Here is a 22675-nt window from a genome sequence, read left to right as displayed (position 1 = left end):
GTCTTCCAGCTGTCTAACAGTGTTTCACTCTTTCTGTTACAATGAATTACTTTCCGGTATGTCGCGCACTCAAACTTTTTGTTTCTCCATCCACGTTTACGTCAAACATCCAGGCAAATTATGGAATGTGATCAAACTTGAGTGTTCACTTCAAAACAAGTTTTCTGCAACTCCTGCCGGCTACAGGTTGGTGATATAAACCTGTGCACTCACTGAGAAAATCAGTGCTTCTTTTATGATTTTAAAGGAAACTCTGTAAAGTCATGGCCTATAGTGCTCCACTGCAAAGGCAGCCATTTCCAACTCGAGTGGATATTGTGCCACATCGAAACTCAGGTAACATATTATGATATATCTAACTATCAGCATTTAAACATGTTTGATTTGTGGCTTTTGATCTATTTCTCTCATGCAGCTCAGACTTGCGACAGACTTGCTTTACATTTATTTAGTTGGTGAAATTATCGGATAGTCAAGAACCTCAACAATATATATATATATATATATATATATATATATATATATATATATATATATATATGAAATATTTCTATGCCCTTTTGCAAAATGTGCTGATTAGCTTTGTCTGTGAAAGTGCGTGACTTGACTTTAACTGTCTGTTTGCGCTGTATTATGTGATGCTGTAAAATTAGCCCATGTCAGGTTAGATCAGGTGGATGGGTGTAAAATCCCTTAAAACTGTATATTGTATCTGGTTGAATAAAGAAAAAAAGTGTTAAAAAGTTAAATTGTGCAAATGAGGATAAACAGTTGGACAATCTAACATCCCATACTTGCTTCCAAGACCCTCATCCATAGTTCTTTTGCACAACCGGCGTTTTGACTCATCAGAATAGGCGGTAGCACAGATGAAGGAATCCTTATTATTGACAGCTTAGTTCCTTAAAGTGTCTACCCAATTATGGCATTTAACACGAATGTACTATACAACATTCCTCCATTTTGCACATCTACTGTGCAATGCTGTCATGTGTAATATTATGTGCTTTGCCTGTTGTTACGAGCCAAAAAAATCGATGACAGCAAAACTTGTAATGTTATTTGTCCCTTCTTAAGCTACTTAAGTAATACTTAAATCATATTGTGCATTATGAAAATGTGACACAGTGCCTGATGTTGCTGTTACGGAACAGCACGTTGAAAACAGCCAACAAGTAAAGGCATTTTCTACATTATTTTGTAGGTTTTGCTCCAGGTGAGGATATTCGAATAGTCCTCGTTGGAAAGACAGGAAATGGGAAGAGTGCATCGGGGAACACCATCCTAAATCGAAACGCTTTTAGGTCTGAATTCTCTGCATGCTCTGTGACATCAGGGTGTCAAAAGGCCAGAGGAATGGTGGGTGGTCACAGGGTCGCTGTGATTGACACACCAGGAATTTATGATACAAAGTACAAAGAAGCTGAGGTAATAAGAAAAGTAAAAGAATGCATCTCTCTCTCGGCCCCTGGACCCCATGTTTTCCTGATTGTGATCAAGTTGGGAAGATTCACAGCAGAAGAACAGAAAACCGTTGAACTACTGAACTCAGTGTTTGGTGACCAGGCTGCAGCTTACTCCATGGTCCTCTTCACTCACGGTGACCAGCTGAGTGGCACAACAGTTGAAGATTTTTTTCGCAGATGTGGGCAACTTAGACATTTGATCGAAAAATGTAGCCGGCGGTATCACGTCTTCTCAAACACAGTCACTGACGACAGTCAAGTTCGTCAGCTGCTTGCAAAGATAAGACGTATGATAAGCAATAATGGAGGAATGTTTTACACAAATGCAATGTACCAGGAGGCAGAGAAGGCAATCCAAGAGCAAGCAAGGAGGATTCTGCAGGCCAGTATGCAACAGAAACAGCGAGAGGAAGAAATACTGAGGGAGAGGCTGGAGGGAAAACAGTTGCAAGAAAAGATTAAGTGGCTCGACAAAGAGTATAAACGGAAATCAAGAGATAGGGCAGAGAAAAAAAACAAATTTCTTAAAACTGATATGGTTGTAACATCCGCTGAAGTGGGTCTGGCTGTCGGAACTGCTGCAACTGCTGTTGGAGGTCCAATTTGCATGGTTGTTGGAGCAGTGGCAGGTGGAGTCATTGGGGCCACAGTGGGACTTTTGGCACCAGCTGCAGCAAAATCTTTGAAAAATAAGTGTTCTGTACAATAAAACATATTCCGCTCGATGGAAGGTTGGACAAAGGAAAATGGGATACTTTTAAACTCAACAACTTTGTAACCAGAAGAACCAACCAGTTTTGTTGCCCAAAACCAGTTTGGTATCAAAACCTGACCAAGTGGTCACTGTTGTTGTCAAAAGTAAAAACAGAAGGGTCTCACAAAAGACTCACAAGTAACACAGTGCACTGGAACATGTAAGTCCACAATGGAACAAAGTGAAAAAAACTGAACAATTGCTGAGAAAATTAAGATTTTGCTTTCTTGTTTCTCTTGTACAGCAGCCTTGTCCTGTTCTGCCAGGATAAACTGTTGGACAATCTAATAACTCAATGGCAAATTGAGTTATTAGACACAGGACCATTATTGGGTGGCATTGCAAATATGTTTGACACACATTGCAGTTTCTGTCAAGGCAGCAACAATGCCGAACTGCTGATTTGGCTGAGGGAATCACTGAGTCTGTGATTCTACTCATCAACAGTCTCCCTCTGTTCATCATTTTTTGGTTTTATGGGCCACTTTGCTGTTTGGTTCGCAGTCACTGCTCGGACACTGTTTGCAAATGAGGCAGGCAGCTATTTTCAGTCAGAAAATTAAAGCTTCACACAAAATCAGAGCTAAATAGTGAACTTACACTTGTCAAATGGACAGAAGCACAACTTTAGAAGTGACCACTGTTGCTATGTATACAACTTAAAAAGGGGATTAAGTCAGTTTACAGCTTGTTCTGATGCCTGAAAGGAGCCAAGCTTTTTTTTTGTGAATGATTTTTCTCTGTTTAGTGAAGTCACTATCCAGTAGTAACTATTGCAAAAGCAAAACATTTGTTTTTTAAAATTGATGCTGTTTTTAGTCTAAGTTTAAAAGCTTTTTTGTGGTTATAATGAAATCACAGTGCTCTTTACATTTTCCCTTTTAATGTATCGACAGAACCTGTCGAAATGTCTGTAGATCCCACTGAGTAGATGTTTCCAAACTTCTGACTGGTACTGTATGTTGTAGACAAATGGGAAGATGACTTGTATTGAACAAGTGCACACGTAGAAACACTGCTGGTAAATTTATTTGTGCATAATAAACACCACAAACATATACTTATGAGCTGTGGTGGCACACTGGTTAAATGACAGGATGTAAAAATCTGTCTCTGTCCCTGTATATATATATATATATATATGTATGTATATATATATCTCAGTCCACATTTCACCTCGTTGTTACTCATTTAGGTTGACTGATGTCTCTCTCTTCTGACAGCTGGGCACACTTGCCCTCAGGGAACATGGCTGCCTCTGTTCAAATAGAGTGTCCTGCATAATAGAGCCATACATAGCTCTAAAACATCTCTGCCACACATGAACAACTCACATACTCACATGTACATGTAGGATGCATAAATACAAAATCCTTTTCTTTCCCTTTTCTGTAAGAAACCATTCTCTCAAGGGTCAAGACATGAACTATCTCAAGGGGTTTTCTCAAGCAGTAGTAATCAGTCTGAAGGCCACAGAATACAGCACAGACAGCAACTTGGTGCCCTGTGATGCTTGGCATGAGGGGTCTTTGGAAATGAAAAGACAATTCTCAGACAAGCTCATTAAAAAAAGAAAAATGACTGAAGATTACACATTTGACAAAAAGCATAGAATTTGAAAAAATGCGAAATAATTATGGTAGGTCGGGATGGGAAATTTATATCAGCTATATGAAGAAAAGCAGTGCCGTAAACAGCCACAGGAAAATAATCATGATGCAAATTGTGACTGAAACAGTTTGAGGCTAATAACTATTGCAATGATTATGGTATATGTGCATGAAAGAGCTTGTGTTCATTTATGGGCTAAGTTTTTATATTGATTGGCTAGAATAGCTTTATATGCATAGATATTCAGAAGCATATGACTTTCCTCATACTGTCTCAATGGTATGTTTTAGGTAAAAAATTATGCTATGTGCTGTTTTTTTCACTGTTTGTTGAGATTCAAACTAGCCACTGGACAGGCATTAGACCAATATATCACATGATGATTTTATTTCATGAAAGAAGAAAAGACTGAACTATAATGGGGCACTTGAAGCATTCCTAGAGTGTTTTCTGTGGGGGACAAAACTCAAAAGCAAATGATATGCTTCTTAAACAGCATTTTCATTTGAAGAATTTGAAGAAATTACTTTTGAGAAATTACCAATTTTTGAGACTACATGCAAAATTCACGCTAAGAGCCAACATTTACATTTTCTGTTGTTCGACACTTGTTGTCTTTGTGAGAGGCTATCTTCATACTGTTTAGGATTGATAAGTCGTAACTATTTGCTTTGTGGACAAAATGGTGAAAGACAATTACCAGTGCCTTATACATCAGAAATAAACAAATAAAATACAGTCCTCCCAGGCTGTGTGTGCAGTTTTTTCATTCATAAAAGGGATTTCCATCACATTCATTTTCTTTTTTTACCCAACCCTAAAGTTTGAATTAGTAAATCAAGTCATCAGTTAATCAATATGTGGCACTTGAGCTTGTTTGCTCTAACCTTTAGAAATTTCCAGTGGTGTCACAGTTGGTGCTGCCGTCACAAAGGCTGGGTCGCTTTATGAAATGATCAAGCATCTGTACATATAATCAACACTCCTGTGGAAATAGGAGAAAGGAAAGAAGTATCTTCTCTGCCTCTAAGAGTCTATCAATTTACTAATAAGCCATCACAGCTCTGTGCCATGGTAAAGGCAAACTAAGATATCCGGCTGTACCAATAAGTAAGAAAGTTTTGTTACCCACGCATCTAAAAATAATGCCAGCAGTCTGAATGTCAGGGCTGAACACTCTCAAATCCCAGAGCTTTCTCCATCAACTGAATGCCCGTCATGCCTGATTTCCTTTGTCTTCAAGCAGTCTTTCTCCTCGCCTGCTTTTTGCTTCTTCTGACAGCAGGGCTCTTTGTCTTCCAGCAGGGAGAGTTTTCACTTGTTTCACTGTTTGTCGTTTTATCAAATAATAACCAAAGGATCAGCTTTTGGGATCAGCCTTTGGGAATCAAACTGAACTTTTTTCATTCCTGGGAGATTTTATTTTCGGTATAAGCCACAGCAAATGCTATGAAGTCATATACCACGATGACAAAACAAATGCAATGCTCTACATATAACAAGAAGTATGTAATAAGGTTGTATTCAGATATCAATGAGAGGAGGTTGCTTAAATACTTTACTGCCAATTTTGGATTTTTCCTGATCAACGATACGTTTAAAAAAAAAAAAAAAAGATTTCATACACATGCTATTGAAATTTTAGATGATTAGTTCAAGGCTCTGCTTTGGGGTTTAAGAAAGCGATAAGAAGGGTTAGCAGTGGCATGGGGTTAGCAGAGTCAAATGCAGTTTCATACCAAAGCAACTGGCATCAAGTTTGCCTTAACACGCATGTTCTCCCCTGCCCCTCAACACTCACGTCCATGGACATGGAGAGAGAGAGAAAGTAAGGGAGAGATACGCTGGGTGAATAAACTCTTCCATGGAGCATGAAAAGCATTCATTGTGGCATTATGACTCACAACCACCACAACAACACTCTGCGAGGCACCGCAGTGCAGCTTTGAAGAGGTTCTTCATACTCTCTTTTTTCTTCCTCTTTTCCGGTTTTCGCTGTCAACATTCTTCTTCTGCTGCCAAACGTGTTTTCCGTGCACACTTGGGGTGGAAACCACTGATCCAGAGATAATGGAGTTATCACTGATGTCAGCACAGGTAAGAGAGCAGAAATACATTGCTTTCATGAATTTTAGGTAATACTTTTGGGACTTTGGGGCAAGGTATCAAAAGGTTTTAAAGTAATAATCTAATCGATAACACGAAAAATGAAACTCTTTGAGAGGTAGTATAAGTCACATGATTAGTTTATTGTAAGTAAAGCAAACTAAGCAAATGAAAATCATGCTCATGTGTTGCTGCACTTTGGTGTATCTTTCTCTCCAAAGTGCTCCCGCTGATTTAATTGTACTTATATTTTTTCAACATCTTATCATTGTCACATATATTTATTACTGTCTATATTGTTATCTAACTATAAAATACATATAATAACCACAGGCTCGTGTCATATTGATGCACAAAGCACTCAGGCCATGTCAGATAAACATAAAGTAATAGATGGAATTTTGACAGGAGCAGACACTGGGCAGATCCTGCAGGGTCTACCTTTATCAGCCTTTGTTATTGTAGGGAAATGTGGCTACACACACTGATTCACTGGAGCATAGCGAATATTCAGTGCATTTGTCAAGAACAAATTTGCATTTCAGATACACAAGTTTTGACAGTGCACAATGTACACAGATGACAAAGAAACAGTCTGCACAGTAGGTCATTCAAAGGAAAACATGCAGCCAAAGGACAAATGATCTGTTTAAACAACTGAGTCACTACAAGGCTGCTTTTCCTTTCTGTCAGCTGTCAATTTTCGATTAAGCAAAGGAAAGCATAGATCATGTGCTGAACGAAGACTGAGAGCTAATTTGGCTGCAGTTTTGATTTTCTATAAGGAACAAACATGTGGCTGAGCACACAGACAACGATGGGCACCACAGACGTGTATTATATACACATTCTACCCTTGGAAATTCTAGAAAACACAAATGAAACGGCAGTACTGTGTGTTATAACATTTTGATCATCCAAGAATCTAGAAAATTGAGAAACACGCAAAAAGTAAAGCTGCAACGGTCACAACCACAATTCCAGACACTACAGAGGGTTATTAAACTCTAGTCACCCTCTGCAGGTCAAAGCTGCTCAGTAATATTAGGAACATGAGAAAAGTCTCTGATTTTGTGAAAGCATTCTAGTACAATAGGCAGAGCTAAACAGACTCCTAATGACGTCTCACATGCAATTGTTGATTTATCACAACTGAAACCCTGCTGCTTAACTCAGCCTGTCAATGAGCTGCCCTTTGAGTTTGAAATGATGCCATCTGCTGGTTTACTTCAGAAACATTACCTCCATTGACTGATTTCTTAACCGTTTGAGCTTTCATACGTCAGTCTGACACAAACATATACAGACATGACTTATAGCATCTCATATGTGGCCATACTGCAGATGAGGTGTCTATTTTAGGAGGTGTGCCCGGTGCAGCTGTTCAGATTTGATGGAAAATGTCCTATTACCATCTGCTTATTGGTGCTAAATCATTTCACCCTCTGCTCAAAGACGTGCTCAGTCACAGCAATGGCAAAAGATAATGCAGTCCTCCCTAAAGTATTTTTTACACTTCTGGTTAGAGATAAGCCTTCTGAAGCGAGGTATTTTTATAAAAAAATTGTTCCCATAAAGCAGACTATTGTCACTGCGCCCCCCACCCTGCTCTAGACGTGAACCCTGTCCAGCTGGAGGAGTTTGATGGAAAGCCTCATCTGATAGCCATCTGTTCTCAGATAGTTAATCAGACGTGCTGAATATGTGGTCCTTAATCAGCCTGCACCAACTGTCTCTGTGCACTCTACAGTCAACGCTGTGACATTGTTACTATGTTAGACCGTTGGAAAAAAACTACAGTTAAGCAAAAACTTGTATTGCGATTTTTGCTGCAGAGATGCCCCGAGGTCACACAGGAACTGATGATGGATGTCATGCTTCATGACAGCCAACATCATGACTACATCAAATACAAAAATCTGTATTTTGAAGGCAAAACTGTACAGATGCCCTGTTTGTAACTGCTGGTGAGTCCTTGAGCAGCACATTATCCAGGACCAACCTTGTCTTGATGACATGGTTCCTTCCTTTTCTACCTCTCTCTGGGTGAATGTTCGACTGGTCCTAATTAAGCAATGTCCGTCAAAAAGAGTGTGTGATGGAGATTTTGGTCCGATTAGCATCTGCTAAAGTGCTTGTCAGATACTTCAGGGGGACATCTGCTTGACAGAGACAGCACATCTGATCAATCATGAGCAACCCTTCTTTTTAGTTAATCTAAAAAGTTTTTTTTAATAGAAACTTAGATTAGGTTTCAATCTTCCAAGGAAAAAGACATTCAACACAGTCTGCATAATCGCACTTTTGTAACAAAATGGGACAGGTCTGTTCCCACAAGATGAAAACATCTTGACAAACGTTTTTGCGCAATAGTTGGGTCATTGTTAGTTTGGGTATTTTGTCAAATGTATAAAGAGTCAGAACATTTGATATGTTCAATGACTTTTAAATTAAATATAGGGCTTCAGTGTCCTACAGATCATTGCTGTCTAGTTTTATTTACATTTAAAGGCAGTACATCTCTGTATTGACATTTTGCTTTAGGTTTTAGAAAAAACTGAAACATTTACGCTAAATATCACCATCTTATGCATCAGTCACATGGCCAGATGGTGAAAGGCCTGTTATACATATTAATTTTGCCCCAAGTAAGGCTAACCACAGAAGAAAAAGTTCAAAAGCCTTTATTTAGCACAACATATAAGACAGAGAAAAAAGTTTTTCTTCACATATAAAAAAAACTAAACAATGTGTACAATGCTAGCGCTATTTCCTAACCATGATGCGATAAGGATGTGAAGTGAAGGAGCTCACAGATGGAGGTGGATACTCTCACCTATCGGTAATAGACATCTGGTCTCTGTTACATGCACCCTCCCTTTGCTTTTAGAAAAAAACCTCTGAATACAAACATGCACAACTCACTGTTATATAATTCATACAGAGGGAAGTGGTAACTTGCCTCTTCGAGTTATAACACTGCCAGGACTCATGTAATGCACTTAGCAGACTTTACATCTGAGTGCATGTCACTGAGCAGAAGGTGAGCTGTTAAGAAAAGGACAGAGTTATTTAAATGGATTCTTATCATTGTGTGAACATGAAACGTAGTGTTTGGTGAGAATGACTGAGATGGAACATGTAAGACTACACACCTTCTGTGTGTGCTCTCTCTTTCAGTATCCTCACACAGTACCTACTGTGTGCTATTGTGCTCTTGCATTCATTGCTCGTGTGCTTTGATTGCAGGTTTTCTTACTTATTCACTAAACTTTGAGAAACATTATATATTAATAAGGTAACACTAAATGTTTTAAACATTCAATTTTTTTTTAAAAGGTTTATTTGTGGAACCACTCTAAGCTGGAAGGTGAAAGCAGTTCCAAAAGCATGAAATCTTGTTTTGCTCAGGATTAATGACATAATAAAAGAGGCGGCACAGGTCGTCGGATCTGTATGAGTGCACTGTAAGGAAGAATGGTTCTTCAAATCGCAAAGTGATGTCAGAAAGCACATTTAAAGGTTTGCATTCTAACTATTTAATAGCCATGAGCCAAGTTGATTTTTCTGCCATATTGGGTGTCTGTGTGTTCTGGCAAGATGTGGTCCTCATCACACGAGCAACTCCACTTGGCATGTGTTTTATATTTGTGTCTGTCAAGCTGTCTGTCTTTTTTGAGAAAAAATTTTGTCAAGGAAATGTCACAATCTGCAAGATAGACTCAGAATTTTACATTTGTGTAGAAGAGATCAGAATGGATGTGATCTAACCTTTGGTTATAGGTAGATCACTGAGTGAAAGGGCACAAGAGGAAGGAGGCCAGCTGACTCATGACCTCTTCTCTCTCTTCTAAGATAACTGTTTCTGGTGTATAACGAAGGTGCATCAAGAAGCAGGACTACACCACAAAAACTCCTCTTCCTGTCATATGTCTAAAAATGTCCCCCTGCTGTGCACACCTGTTCGTTTCTCGTTTTTCAGGCCCCACCCTATTTGTCGATCACATCACAAATATGTGAGACGCTCCATCGCCTTTATCTAATTTATGGTGTGGATCTTGCCATTGAACTGTCATTTGGGGATGGAAAACTCACAGGTGGTTGTTCGAGTCTGGTGCTCTGTCTGTCAGGGTCAGAATATTCTTCCAGCCATGAGAAGATTCACCCTCACCCGTGGATTGGTCTCCACCTCTCCCTCTCATCCTCGTCCTCCTTTTTTTTTGTCATGAAGTCAGTCAGCTGAGGTCCCTCCTAGACATATTTGCACCAGTATTTTCTTTTCATCACGTGGCTCAGTAAATCATGATTATCATTCTAAGCTGCTACTACTTTGTGATTTAATCATCTACTGATGATCATGTAATTTGAATGAACTGCCTTAACTGTAAATATTTTCTTTAAAAATGTATTTATTTATTTATTTATTTATTTTTTTTTAACAGTTAAACAGTCAAATGTCGTATATAGACTTTTGATAAATGCAAAGGGGAATTTAACTGATACTTTAAGTCAGTATCTCAAGCGATTCCATTTGTTGGCATTGAAGACCCAGTTCAAAAGCAGCATCAAATCACTGCAAAGGAATGCAGGTGCTGTTTGAACTCAACAGATGAATCCTATTTTCCAATGTTAATTCAAAATTCAAATTTGCATTTCATAAGATGAACTCACCAGGTTTGTTGATGTCTGGGAGCCTTTGTTCCCATTTTACTGAAGCAGATTAAACATGTTTGTAATGGGTCATGATCTGTCAAACAAGATCTTACTGTGGATTTCAGATAGCATATGCATCATTTTGCATTTTAGCCAGACTGGCAATGCAGTTTTAAGGATGGAAACGTTGGTTGGTCAACTTCTTTGGCCCTGAATCCTGAATGCATTTCCATGAAATTTTCACCAGAGTTTTCTTTTTACAAAGCAAATTACTTCCACTTGAGCGCCACCCACAAGTAAAATGCTAATTAGCATGCTAACTTAGACATTTAACACGGTTACATTTAACTCATCGTGAAATAACAGAATCAGTCAGATGCAGATAATCAGACTAGATTTTGATCACACTGTAATGTATTGCTTGCAGACAGTGAACAGGTCTACTAAAGATGGAGAAAAATGGCAAACTCAGTACTTTCTTCTCTCTGTTTTCACCCTTTCTTGCCCTTGTTTTTGTATCTCCTAATGTCATCTCTATTTTTTCCTCTCGTCTACTCTCACGTTGCCGAGTTCCCATTTTTTGACAGATGTTTCATACAGAAGAGGAACATCTGGCTGCTGTGAGGCTATTTATTCACCCTGTTATGTTTCTCTCTTTTGATCCCCCACCCGCTCTTTCTTTTAACCCCTTGTAGCGATTACAGATGGAGACCCAAATTTCCAGCCCTGAAAATGTTTTGGGACTTAAATATTGAAATATAAACATAAATCCACCACCTCCGCATATTATCATGGTTTATTCATGCAGATGAATACAAATGGTAAAAAAAACTTGCTTTGCCAGGTGGGAGTGTGACTCTCAAAGTAATGCACATTTTTCTTAAATACCTGCAATGGTGGCCAGCAAAATGATTCAACCCTAATGTATCATCACTCCTTACTACTATGTGATACACCCTTCTTTTGTGAGGTGGTCTGTTTCCAGTTAGTATTTATTGGTAACAGTAAACCATACTGTAGAGTCACAGACAAGGGAGAAACTTAAATCTGTCCAAACAAGTACAGTTGTTGTAACAAAAAAGGTTAAAAAAAAGAAAGTAACGATGAATTGAAAACTATGACATGAGGTTTAAGCCATTTGAAATGAGAAGGCGGAAAAGGGAACACTAAGAACAAACTGGCTGAAAGAGAAATACACCTTGAAGTTTCAGTCTGAAGGTGTCCACAGAGACCGGGGCGCCTGTGCAGTTCAGAAAGAGGTCCCGAATCTTAACTGGCTAGTCTATGTGCCAGGAGTTTATAGCATCTAAGGGGATACTTTTCTATACCACCATGGATCTGGTGGGAAACCACTAACCCACTGCAAGAGTAGTTAGATATCAAGCAGTTAAATATCAAGCTTCAGCAATTATAGACATTTTAGACATTTTCTAAACCCAAACCAAAGTAAAATGCAAGTAAAAACAAAACAAAGTTTAAAGAGTACTGGTGTGCACAAGGAACAAACTAGTTTTTTGTAAGTGCTTGTTCACCACCTCTTGCCTGCTAATGGTGTTTTTTGTACCTCAAGACATATCGTGTCCATGTTCCATTACTTTTTGTGACAGTTCCATCCTTGGCAAATCATTGAAGATTTTTTTTTTCCACCCTCATTTAAAGCCCCTTATTATGCTCGAACTCAGCTCATTTTAAACAACCCGCAGCCTCAAGCATGTGGTTGTGTATGTTTCGGTGATTAATGACTGTGTTCCTGTGGCATACTAATTTGTGCCTTGTGTACAGTATGCATGTGCGTGGGATTACCAGAAGGAGTTTCTGCATCTGCCATCTACTCAGGAGAACATAACTTGAAAGCCATAATTTTCCGGGACAGATACACGCTTACATGCACATGGTCACACAGAGGGACCATTTATATACTCTACATATAGGATGTGGACTCACCTATACGTTTATAAGTAAAGGCACTTATGCACATATGCTCCATCCCCAAAACTTCCAAAAGACAAGTAGGAAGGACACCGAGACTTCAAGATGCCATGTATAGCTATGTACATTTTAAAGCTATGTATAGTATACTTGTCTCTACTACAACAAACCCTGCAGCAATATACATTTTGCCAGTTACTACGTTGGGATGATGCTGTGAGTTGAGGCAGGGATTGTTGCAAATGGAAAGTACGATTACAGAATGGAGGAAACAACAAATGAGGGTAAGTAAAAGTGAAAGAAAATACAGGCGTAGCCTGTTGATTTTACAGGTGATGACAAAGTGAGCAAATATGAACAAAGAGAAGGAGTAAGTGGGAAAGGTCACAGAGAGGGCAGTGTATAAACAGATCTTTGTCTCGCCAATGCTTCTAGCTCTGGCAGGGGAGAATAAATATCTGTCACAGATAATTCCAATAAATACAAGTATATCATTAAATATGAAAGTAAAGTCTTTGGAAAGCCTCACACTCAGGCTCTCACGCTGTTATTGGATGACACACAGATCATTCCTATTTGTTGCATTGTATCATCTAGCTGACCCTTATTTGACTTTTCTGACTTCTTATCCAGATGAGCTCTTAATACTATCGAAGTCTTCATCGTGAATTACTTCAATATTCGCGTCTCACATTTGTTTCCCTTTGGGAATCAATCTATTCTTTCAGATGGTCACAAAACCTACTTGCTGCCACAGTCACACACTTGGACCTGTATTTACTATTGCGTGCAAAGTGGTCAACAAATCAGGAATACTGCCAATGGGAGCATCCAATTTTGCGGGTGACATCCCAAAACTGCCTTGATCTGATTTGGTTTCTGTAAGTTGTAGAGACCTGAAATATTAAATCCCGATCATTGGTGACTCCACTATAAGTTACAATAACGTAAAAACGTTCTACTTTCCTTTCTCCAGCTCAACTGTAAGCTAAAGAGACATAAAATAGTAGTTTTAGCTTCTGTATGTGCTAATGTGAGTTTTCTGGCTACTTGTTGTGTGCTTAGTTGGTGTATCATTAATCTTATAAAAAGCCCGCCCTACAAAGGAGAACAATGGGTAAACCCAGAAGTGATGAATTGTAGTGTAAACCTATGGTTTTAAGAGCTCATTTAGAGCTCTTATAGGTTTTGAGTTTCATTAAGAGCTCATTGTGTCAATTTGTGAAAAAGGGCAAAAAATGTCTCTTTGATAACAGAAATTCTCCTGCCAGAATGTAATGAGAAAGGCTTGACATGTTGTCATCTCAAGATAAATGATAGTTTTATATAATTAAAAATATATTTTAAGTCAATATATTGCTCTTTTTTTAGCAATAGGTTAACTCAAGAGGGCTGCCAAGGAAATGGTCATGGTCCCAATGTTGTCAAGAGCAGAATCTACTTCCTTTATGTTTTACTTCAGGGAGTAGAAGAAAGTGGTGGCAGCACTGTGAGAGAGGAATAAAAGAAAAATATGCTAAACAAAGATTAGATGCCAAAGAAATGACATATGCTTTATTATTTTCTTCATACAAGGGAACGCCACAACACCTGACTGCATCTTCTATCAATCACACATAGGTACAGTTCAGTGTTTGAGCAAAATTCATCAACTCATTTCTTTGTTCTTGACTTATTTCTCTTACTGACAAAGAGAAAAGTGTGTTTTAAGACAGATGTTTTGCTCACATCCGATGCACACAAGCGAACAGACACTTTCTCTTACTTGTGGCTTTGCATTAACTCGCACATTCTGATGCAAGCTATTTATATTTATAGGTTTAACCTACACACATACAGCATATGCACACATATGCAGGAAATACACATATGAGGCCTTATTTCAGTGGAGTAACCTGTTGCAATATGCAGATCTACGCAGTCCCATATGCAGATGCAGGAAGGTGGGTCATTCTAGTGACCGGTGTCGGTCCTGGGATCTCTGAGACTCAGCCTTTACATGTCCACTCTTCATCGCTCATGTTCAGCAGTGTGGACTCACAGTGACTCATTCATGGTAGCAAGAGACAAGACAGATTTCAATTCTCTGTGAAACTTCACAGGAAATAGGAATTTGTCTCTTCGTCTAATTTAGTCCTTTTTAATCACTTTAAATGTACGTCATGCCAGTTTTGCATCGTGGGATGGGAGCACCACCGTTGTTGCCTGGTTAGTTTCAGTTTAGTTTGGCTGAAATGTTGTTTGCCATGGTCAGATTTGGATGAGAAAGAGGTGGGAAGAGAAGGAGAAAATAAACCTTACCAAGAGAAACTGAATTAGGCTGCAAGAGGAGCCTGATGAACAACATAAACGCATATACAGACTTATATACTATTATTTTGAACTGCGTTGATGCTCTTTGAGAAACGTTTTTTCAGTGACTTTGTATAAAAGATCTGCCAATCAACAAGCCAGAAATCTGATTTCCTGCTAAATTAGACGTCCTTTTTTTAACCAAGCTGAAACAATTATGAGACTTTCAAATACACTGAGTATTAAGTCACTATATTGTGGCTATAGATTTTCTATAATAATAATAATGTTGAGTAAAAATGGACTTGGACTGGAATTTAGAGGCTAGTTCCACAGCGTGTGCAAAAAGCAAGACCCTGAAGGTTAACAGGGTCCATAAACATAAGACAACATTGGTTCTATTGCTTATAATGTGACATTTAAACATACTCTGTCATCCGAAATTCAACAAACAGTGATGTCAACTTCATATACTCTCTATCGAAAAATGCTATTAGTCACATTAAATTTGCTAACTCACTTTCATGCTTTCAATGCTAGCTACTACTACTAAGGTACATTTTACAATCTGTAATTTCTCACGTCCTCTTTTTTTCCTCAACAGAATATTCCTGTTGTTTCATACCTGAAAGCTTTTCTAACTCAGCACAAACTATAAACCTACTTGAATTGATTTGAAGGTTTTTCTTTTCTACAGTATGTCCAAACAACTCCTGCAAAGACAGTTTTTTAGACATCTACATCTCCGTAGCGTAATCACTACCCTACCCCTCAAACACATATGCTTTTATAGTAATAGTCTCACAGCGGGATCTGTCACGCACACATGATCTCACGGTGCACGCTCTGGCTTTAACTGGGAGCAATGTTTCTCCCTCTCAGTGCACACTCTTACCATCTCCCTCTGTCTCTCAGATGGAGTTAGGTCTCTCCCTCTTTTGAAGCGCTGCTTCCCTCTGTCCCTGGATACATTCACTCCAAAGTCAGAGCTCTGGACGGGACACACTGCAACACAAATCTTTTTCATCATTTACAGTCGGCAGTAGGTACCACTCTCTTTCTTGCATTTTGTTTATCAGTAACTTGTATATGTTTAACATTCAGCATGTTCCTGCATGTTCCTGCAGCTTGTATTAAATCAAACTAAAAGCAGGAGGCAACCTGCAGTGACTTTTGAAAAATGTGAAAAATTAAATCTTTCACTGAATTCTTGCCAAAACCCTTTTTTGTCCGCATCCACCAGAAGGATGGAACAACTTCTACTCAACAGAGAATAACCAGATAAATGTTTGAGATTAATTTAGTTCACAATTAAAATAGTTGTTGTTTATAATTTTGAATAAAACACTGGAAAAACACTGAAAAAAATCTAACTACACACTAACCTTGATGGGATACAATTCTTAAATGGTTGATACAGAAAATAAGATGTGAAAAAAGATGAAAAATAATCATTCAGGCTAGTAAACAAATTTTTCCCACTGAAAAGGGGGGAGACCATGTAGAGTGAAACTGTGAAGCTGTACAGCTCCAAAAGAGGTCAGTTACTTACATAACTAACTTAAGTCTGAGTGAACAGATTGCTGCTTTTCTACACAGCTCAGTGTTGACATTAGTGCAGTGACTGTAAGCATGTTTTCATTTGTGTGTGTTTCTGGGAGTGTTCCCACTACTCGTTTGATCATGATTTAGCATCTGCCTTTGACTATAGCCACTACCTTTACTTGCCAATAATACACTATGGAAGCGCTGCATCCGTAAAAGAAAAGAACAAGAAAAGAAAAAGATTAATAAAAGATTAACGGACAGGGTTTTGCTGGGACATACAGTATTGTTGTAGTAGTAGAGATGGCTGACTCTAGCTTGGCATCTGGGGACTGTGACAGCAACTGCATTTGCATTTTTAATGCTTTATGTGTTCTCAGATTTTTCTAGTTATCCCTTTAATACACAATCTCCCATGTGGTTAAGTGGTCTCAGATGATCCTGCACACATTTTTTTTTACTGATAAGTTAGTCTACTTAGACATAGGTTGATTTAGGAATGGAAACAGATAAACACATGGTGCAAGTGGACACAGTTGGACCTGGTTACGCTGCCATCAGCTGAACGTACAGCAGTGGGGTGCAGCCATTTGAATGCAGATTGTGTGACTCTAAAAACAAACTTGTCTTCTAGGCATGTGGTCGTAATGACTTGCACGTACTAACTGCTTTTTCTTTGTGCTGTTGCAGAATGAGGCAGCACCACTGGGCAAAGACCTTTTTAGCGAGAGGGTGAAGTTCAATGCATCTGCTGTTAGATCATGTTTGGTTGTCAGGATGAGTTGCGTAGATTTCCTTTGTGAGTCAGTCGCTTGTTGGGTGCATTATTCCAAATCTGCATGAGAAAAGTGGCACGTTGTCTCCTTCGCACATGAGAAACCCCAAAAGGCAGATGGGATTAAATATAAATAAGGAGATGATTTGAGGGAACTCAATGCTTTCTCATGAATTATGCTTCCGAATCTTAGGGTGTTTATACCCCTCTTAGAAGACATGAAAACATGAAAACATGCACAGTAAAACATGCAGTGGTTTTCTGTATGGATGTGAGGAGACAGTTGTGATTGCAAAATAATGGATAATGGACATCCTTATCATTCTGTATATCAGTGGGAATTACAGTAATAGGAATGATGAGGTCTGAAATCCTCTTGGCTGGGATGTGTAGGATTAATTCCGGTTGGATTTTGTGTACATATTCGATTTTGTGTAGATATTCTTATCTTTTTTTCTTTTTAATCTCTACGTATCAGTGGTACACACTTCACTGTTTGGGGAGTTCTTTTTTGCATCGTTCGTTGGTTATACTGTGTACCAACATATTGACAGTTGGTTAAGTTGTCAATTAAAGCTTTTTAAAATAATTAATATGCACCTTTGCTGGTGTATGGGCATATTCAGAAAATCCAAAATCTGAAAACCAGGGTCCTGGCCCTCAACTTACCAAAGAGTCCAGGAGGTAGAGGCATTCAGAGCCTCTACTAAAGTAACCGTATAAATGCAGCAGTGTGATTATAGCCTGTTATCAGTTTTTTATAGCTCTAGTAGGAACATCAGCTGTGTCTAAGAGGGTAAAGAGACATTTCGTTGATTTCCACTTCTGACTGTTTAGTCCATATCCAGTGTTTATCGTTTCCTCTACTACTTAATTTTCAATTAATTATTGGGGTTTGCACAGTGGTGTGTTGGTTAGCACCGTTGCCTCACAGCAGGAGGGTTCCAGGTTCAACTCCCTGGATTTTCCCTACCATTTTACAGGGTTAGACTGAAACTGCTTATTGTTACAAGAGCATGTTATTTGTTATGACACGGGGCCCTTCTATGTGGAGTTTGCATGTTCTCCCCATATAAATACATGGGTTTTTCTCTGGGTACTCTGACTTCCTCCCACTGTTCAAAAACATGCATGTCAGGTTAATAAGGAAGTGAATTAGGAGTGAATGCGGGCATGTGTGGTTGTTTGTCTCTGTGTGGCCCTGTGATGGACTGGCAACCTGTCCAGGGTGTACCCTGCCTCTCACCCAATGACCGCTGGGATAGGCTTCAGCCCCCCAGCAACCTGACTGACGCATTAAGTGGGTATAGAAAATCAGATAAAATCTTTATCTGAAATTCAACTTGTAACTTACTCATGTCATCTGTGTCAAATGTAGCCCAATACGATACTTTCTGTTTGCAATGTTGGACAAAATGGATTTCATATATCATTTACAGTATTTTGATAAGATTCTTTAGGGTGTGTTTTTGGTTCAGTTGCCAAGTACCCTTGTCCAAAACACCATGGCAAGTGCTGAGTGAGCACAAGCACAGAAAATCTTACAGTGGATTTCTCTTGTAATATTTAGTGATAACAAAGTGACACAGTTTTCCTTTTACTCCCCTCTGCATCAGGTCTATCAAAGTCAGAATGAAGTCACATTGGCTGTTTGGGTGTAGAGACAGGTTAGGTGAGGGCACAAAAGGAGCCAGTGAAGCACTTTCAAATTCAAATTGAACCTGATGCCTAAAGCATCCCAGAGCCAAACTTAGAAAAAAAAAGTGTCAGTGTCACAGGTGGTGTTTTAAAGAAGGTAAACCCATCCACTTTTCCACCTGATCTAATTGCTCATTCGTAGGAGAACGTTGCTGTGTGTCATGCCCGAGTAAAATTGTGGTACTTCTGTCCAAACAAGGGAGAAAAAAATACAATAGTTAGCCCACTTAAGAAATGGGAACACTGAGTAATTTCAGTTTCTAGAATCATGGAATGGCAGTGCTCAATTCTCAAAAAAACAAGTGAGTGATTGTCCGAAATGATGCTGTTCAGTACTCTCAGAATGTGGCTTTGATATGCTAAATCACCCAACAGTTGAGAGGTTAAACTCACTTAAATATCTCAGCTGTCCAGTTCAAAGCAGTGATTGTTAATCACCACTGAAATTGCCGTTTATAGCGAACACCCTGCAGTCTTTTCTTTGTACTTGAGTTAAGTGTGTGCTTGTGATTGAATACGTTTTCGCAGTGTGTGGGTGAGCGTGTGAGCAAAGCAGTTGATTCATTTCACATGTGAGATTCGACCCCACGCTTGTGTACCCATATCAGGGGCCCTGATAGAGCTGACAGCATCGTAAGTAACTAAAGTGAAATTTAGCTTTTATTTTAAGTATCAATGTGAATGTAACAACGGAGAAAATGAAGACAGGAAGAGGAGCGTTCTCATCCTCGGTCCGTTTTCTTTGGATGTTGTAGAGGAATACCGTTTGCAGCTCTTTGCTATGGAGAGAGCAATGGAGTATGATTGAAGCCCTCAAGGGACAAGCTCATCCACCTGAGACAAAAAGTAGAATTCATTATCTGGCTTATTTGGTTTTTGTTGGTCTCTTCCAGCCTTTCTGTCTGTCTGTCTCTGTGGTCTCTGATATGGGCAGCATGTGATAGACTTTGCTAATCCGTTTGAGAATTAATCCCTCTGAAATGCTGCTCCCTCTTCACTCAGCTTTCATGAGACCAGGCACAGCTCTAGGGTTACCATTGTACTTTTTATTTAGTTTTTGCCGTTTGAGACTACAAATCAAAATGAAAATGCAACCGTGAAGAAAATATGTGATGATTCAACCTGAGCAATAAGTACTCTATAAAGCCCATCTCCTCTGAGGCAGGTGTGTCAAACTCTAAATCAGCGAGAAATCTCCTCGCTGCTCTCTATGCCTCCATAGAGCTGAAAGGCATCTATCAGCGGCTGCTTTTTTTACCACGGACAGTGTGATTTAAATTCATGTTCTTACTCAGAGCTTTCTGTGTAGATCAGGATGTACACAGAGAGGATGCTGCTCTATTCAGTTTTTTGCCAACGGCCTTGGGGTGAAATGCTAATCGTTTTTAGTTACTTTTGGTATACGTCCTCCTAAATGTGTACAAAAAATGTGTAAAAATGTGTAAAATCATCCAAACGTGTGGAAATATTTGCAAAAAAACATGCAACCAAATGATTCAATATGAGGAAATGAACTTTCCTCTCGTGTTCAGTGCAGTAGCATTTTGAGTGCTCAGTGTGTTAAAACCAGACCTTGAAATCTAGTTCATTTCCAATCTTTGGGCATTCCACTAAGTTCACTAGGTTCATACATGTGAAATTTGACAGTTTTACACGTATTTCAACGAGTTCTTTTTTTTTTTTTTTAAACTTCTGGTCTGTGTTGTAATATGTTAGTTTTAAGCTGGTTGATTCTCTTACTCACAAGTAACACAATCTTTGTACTGTGTACTTCAAATTCTTGGAGCCTTCTCAAGTTCTCTCATAATGATTTCACAGATGAAACATCTGTCAAATATTTGGACTGACCTACCTTAAAATGCCAAAGAAAAGGTAGGTGAGTCCAAATTTAAATAAACCTCTCAAATCAAATACTGAACAAGCTGAAGGGTTGGCTAAAGCAATACTCTAAAACTGCATGAGAATCTCATACCTCTGACTGAGAAATATTTATTTGTTAAATAGTGACAGTGGACTCTTTCTTAGTTCCCCACAAATGGGACATTTTCTGGAAGATGAAAATGATTTCAGCAGATTTAAAAACTATTGAACCTTTCTCATGAAAAAAACAAAACAAAAACAGAAATCAGTCTTCAGACATGATTATAAATTCCTCTCTCTGTCTTGTTCCACTCCTCCCTCTGTTTGACAGCATTTCCCGGCTGTGAGCGGGGCCTTCATGGATTCTCCGTACAATGGCAACGCATCCTTGCAGACATCCACGTCCAACCTCAACGCCAGCTATTCACGACCCTCGGAAGCTGAGGATGATGGGAAAGTGTCCAGTGACACCATTTGGCTGTGGATTGCTGTGCTGGCAACCATTGGCAACATAGTGGTGGTGGCTGTGGTTTGTGCCTGTGCCTTCTGACGCAGTAGGGGAGCAGAAATACTACTGCTGTCATGCAAAATCCTGTGCATCCTGAAAATATATTTTCCCATAGTAACAACGTAAAATAGCCTGATTTTTTGATTGATAAAGTAGCATTGATTCTGAAGCCAAGCTTTAAGTTTTGCAAAGGAGCTGAGATTATTCATTCATTCAACTTTCAACATTTTTGGCATTTGGGCTAACAAACAGAAGAAATGTAAAGGGTACACAAAATTGTTGAATGATCTATTTCAAGCAGCTTTCAGACATGTGCTCATCTTTCACTGTTGTAGATTATCCATGTAAAACCAAGAGATTACCGTTAAGAACTTTCCCATAGATTAATCACAGTCCAGAATACATCATATTGTTTGTTACTAATATCTTCACATAAGTTTCACTAAATGTCTCATTTACTCAGTTTATCTCATTTAGGTAACCTGCAAATATTTTCTCAGCTTGTCAGACAGTTTCAAACATCAGCCTTTCAGTCTCAAGTCGATCACACACAGACACAACATTCTGAAACAAGGAGCCACATTAGATCATCACTAACTTTACATTAATATCAGATAGAAAGTTAGCCTATTCAAGCATCCAGATCTTGGTTTCTTCAGGCATCGCTTGTTTAAAAGCATTGAATTACACATGTATGACTCAATCTAAAGCCTGCACCTCAGTTTGTAAACGGTTGAGATCACTGAGACTATGTTCAGGTGAAAAAAAAGCCCTTTGAAGCTAAAAACTACAAATGTCACAGTGATTTTTACTCTGAACCTGTATGCGAATAGTGAATTAACAACAAGCAATCGTCCCAGAGCAAAACATTATGTTAATTAGTTTTGAATTCCAGGCAGAAAATAAGCTACAGCCAAAGAATCATACTTTCATGGCAGCTTGTTATGCAAAACACGCCACTCTTAATAGAACCTAAATAATATTTACCAAAAATAGATATCATAGCTTTATATAATGTTTATGAATCCATTTAGTGCAAGTTACAGCACAGGCTCAGCAGGATTAGACCAGACCACTGCTTGATCTCATCATGGCATCAGAAACCAGAACGAAATCCACTGTTGATGCTGCATATAATTTGGATGTGGAAGTTGGAGGTCAGAGGTCTGAGCCACGTGCTGACGATGCTCGATGAAAACACAGAACTCCAACCAGCTTTGTCCATGCTGTTCTTATCCTTTTTCTTGTTTTTACTGTTATACTTCCAGCACTCAGTGTGCTACTTTCTTAACTAACTCTAGATACTCTCATAGTGTAGGGGAATTTACTCCTCTCTAAGCTCCACCCTTATCATAGTTAATGTAACTCTGAGCAGATAGAGATAAATAGGTAGAAAGATACTTCATACACACAAGGACAGATGAGGGAAATGGTTTTGTCTGTGTATGAGACAGTACATAAGGGAAATGTAATGTGTA

The 22675-nt window shown here is 38.9% G+C and overlaps 2 protein-coding genes across 2 annotated transcripts; both read left to right on the top strand.

Annotated features, from left to right (window-relative positions):
* The first annotated feature begins 241 nt into the window (after positions 1-241).
* LOC140313756 (GTPase IMAP family member 7-like) lies at positions 242-2220 on the top strand. The gene is made up of 2 exons (XM_072391739.1): positions 242-336; positions 1205-2220. Exons 1-2 carry the CDS (start codon positions 264-266, stop codon positions 2173-2175), a joined length of 1044 nt encoding a protein of 347 aa, XP_072247840.1. The 5' UTR covers positions 242-263; the 3' UTR covers positions 2176-2220.
* Positions 2221-5721: 3501 nt separating this feature from the next.
* LOC140313755 (uncharacterized protein C14orf132) lies at positions 5722-21609 on the top strand. The gene is made up of 2 exons (XM_072391738.1): positions 5722-5928; positions 21021-21609. Exons 1-2 carry the CDS (start codon positions 5902-5904, stop codon positions 21237-21239), a joined length of 246 nt encoding a protein of 81 aa, XP_072247839.1. The 5' UTR covers positions 5722-5901; the 3' UTR covers positions 21240-21609.
* The last annotated feature ends 1066 nt before the right edge of the window (positions 21610-22675 follow it).

This window comes from Leuresthes tenuis, unplaced genomic scaffold (assembly GCF_036924035.1).
Source record: "Leuresthes tenuis unplaced genomic scaffold, fLeuTen1.0.hap1 SCAF_9, whole genome shotgun sequence".
NCBI classification, from domain to species: domain Eukaryota; kingdom Metazoa; phylum Chordata; class Actinopteri; order Atheriniformes; family Atherinopsidae; genus Leuresthes; species Leuresthes tenuis.
Note: the sequence above shows the minus strand (reverse complement) of the source record. Positions and strands in the feature narration are given on the sequence as shown.

Bases quoted from the DNA above. Each gene is read 5' to 3' on its own strand.
- LOC140313756 (XM_072391739.1), top strand. From the start codon at position 264: ATGGCCTATAGTGCTCCACTGCAAAGGCAGCCATTTCCAACTCGAGTG. The intron at 337-1,204 runs GTAACATATTAT...ATTATTTTGTAG, and splicing joins TGTGCCACATCGAAACTCAG to GTTTTGCTCCAGGTGAGGAT.
- LOC140313755 (XM_072391738.1), top strand. From the start codon at position 5,902: ATGGAGTTATCACTGATGTCAGCACAG. The intron at 5,929-21,020 runs GTAAGAGAGCAG...TCTGTTTGACAG, and splicing joins TATCACTGATGTCAGCACAG to CATTTCCCGGCTGTGAGCGG.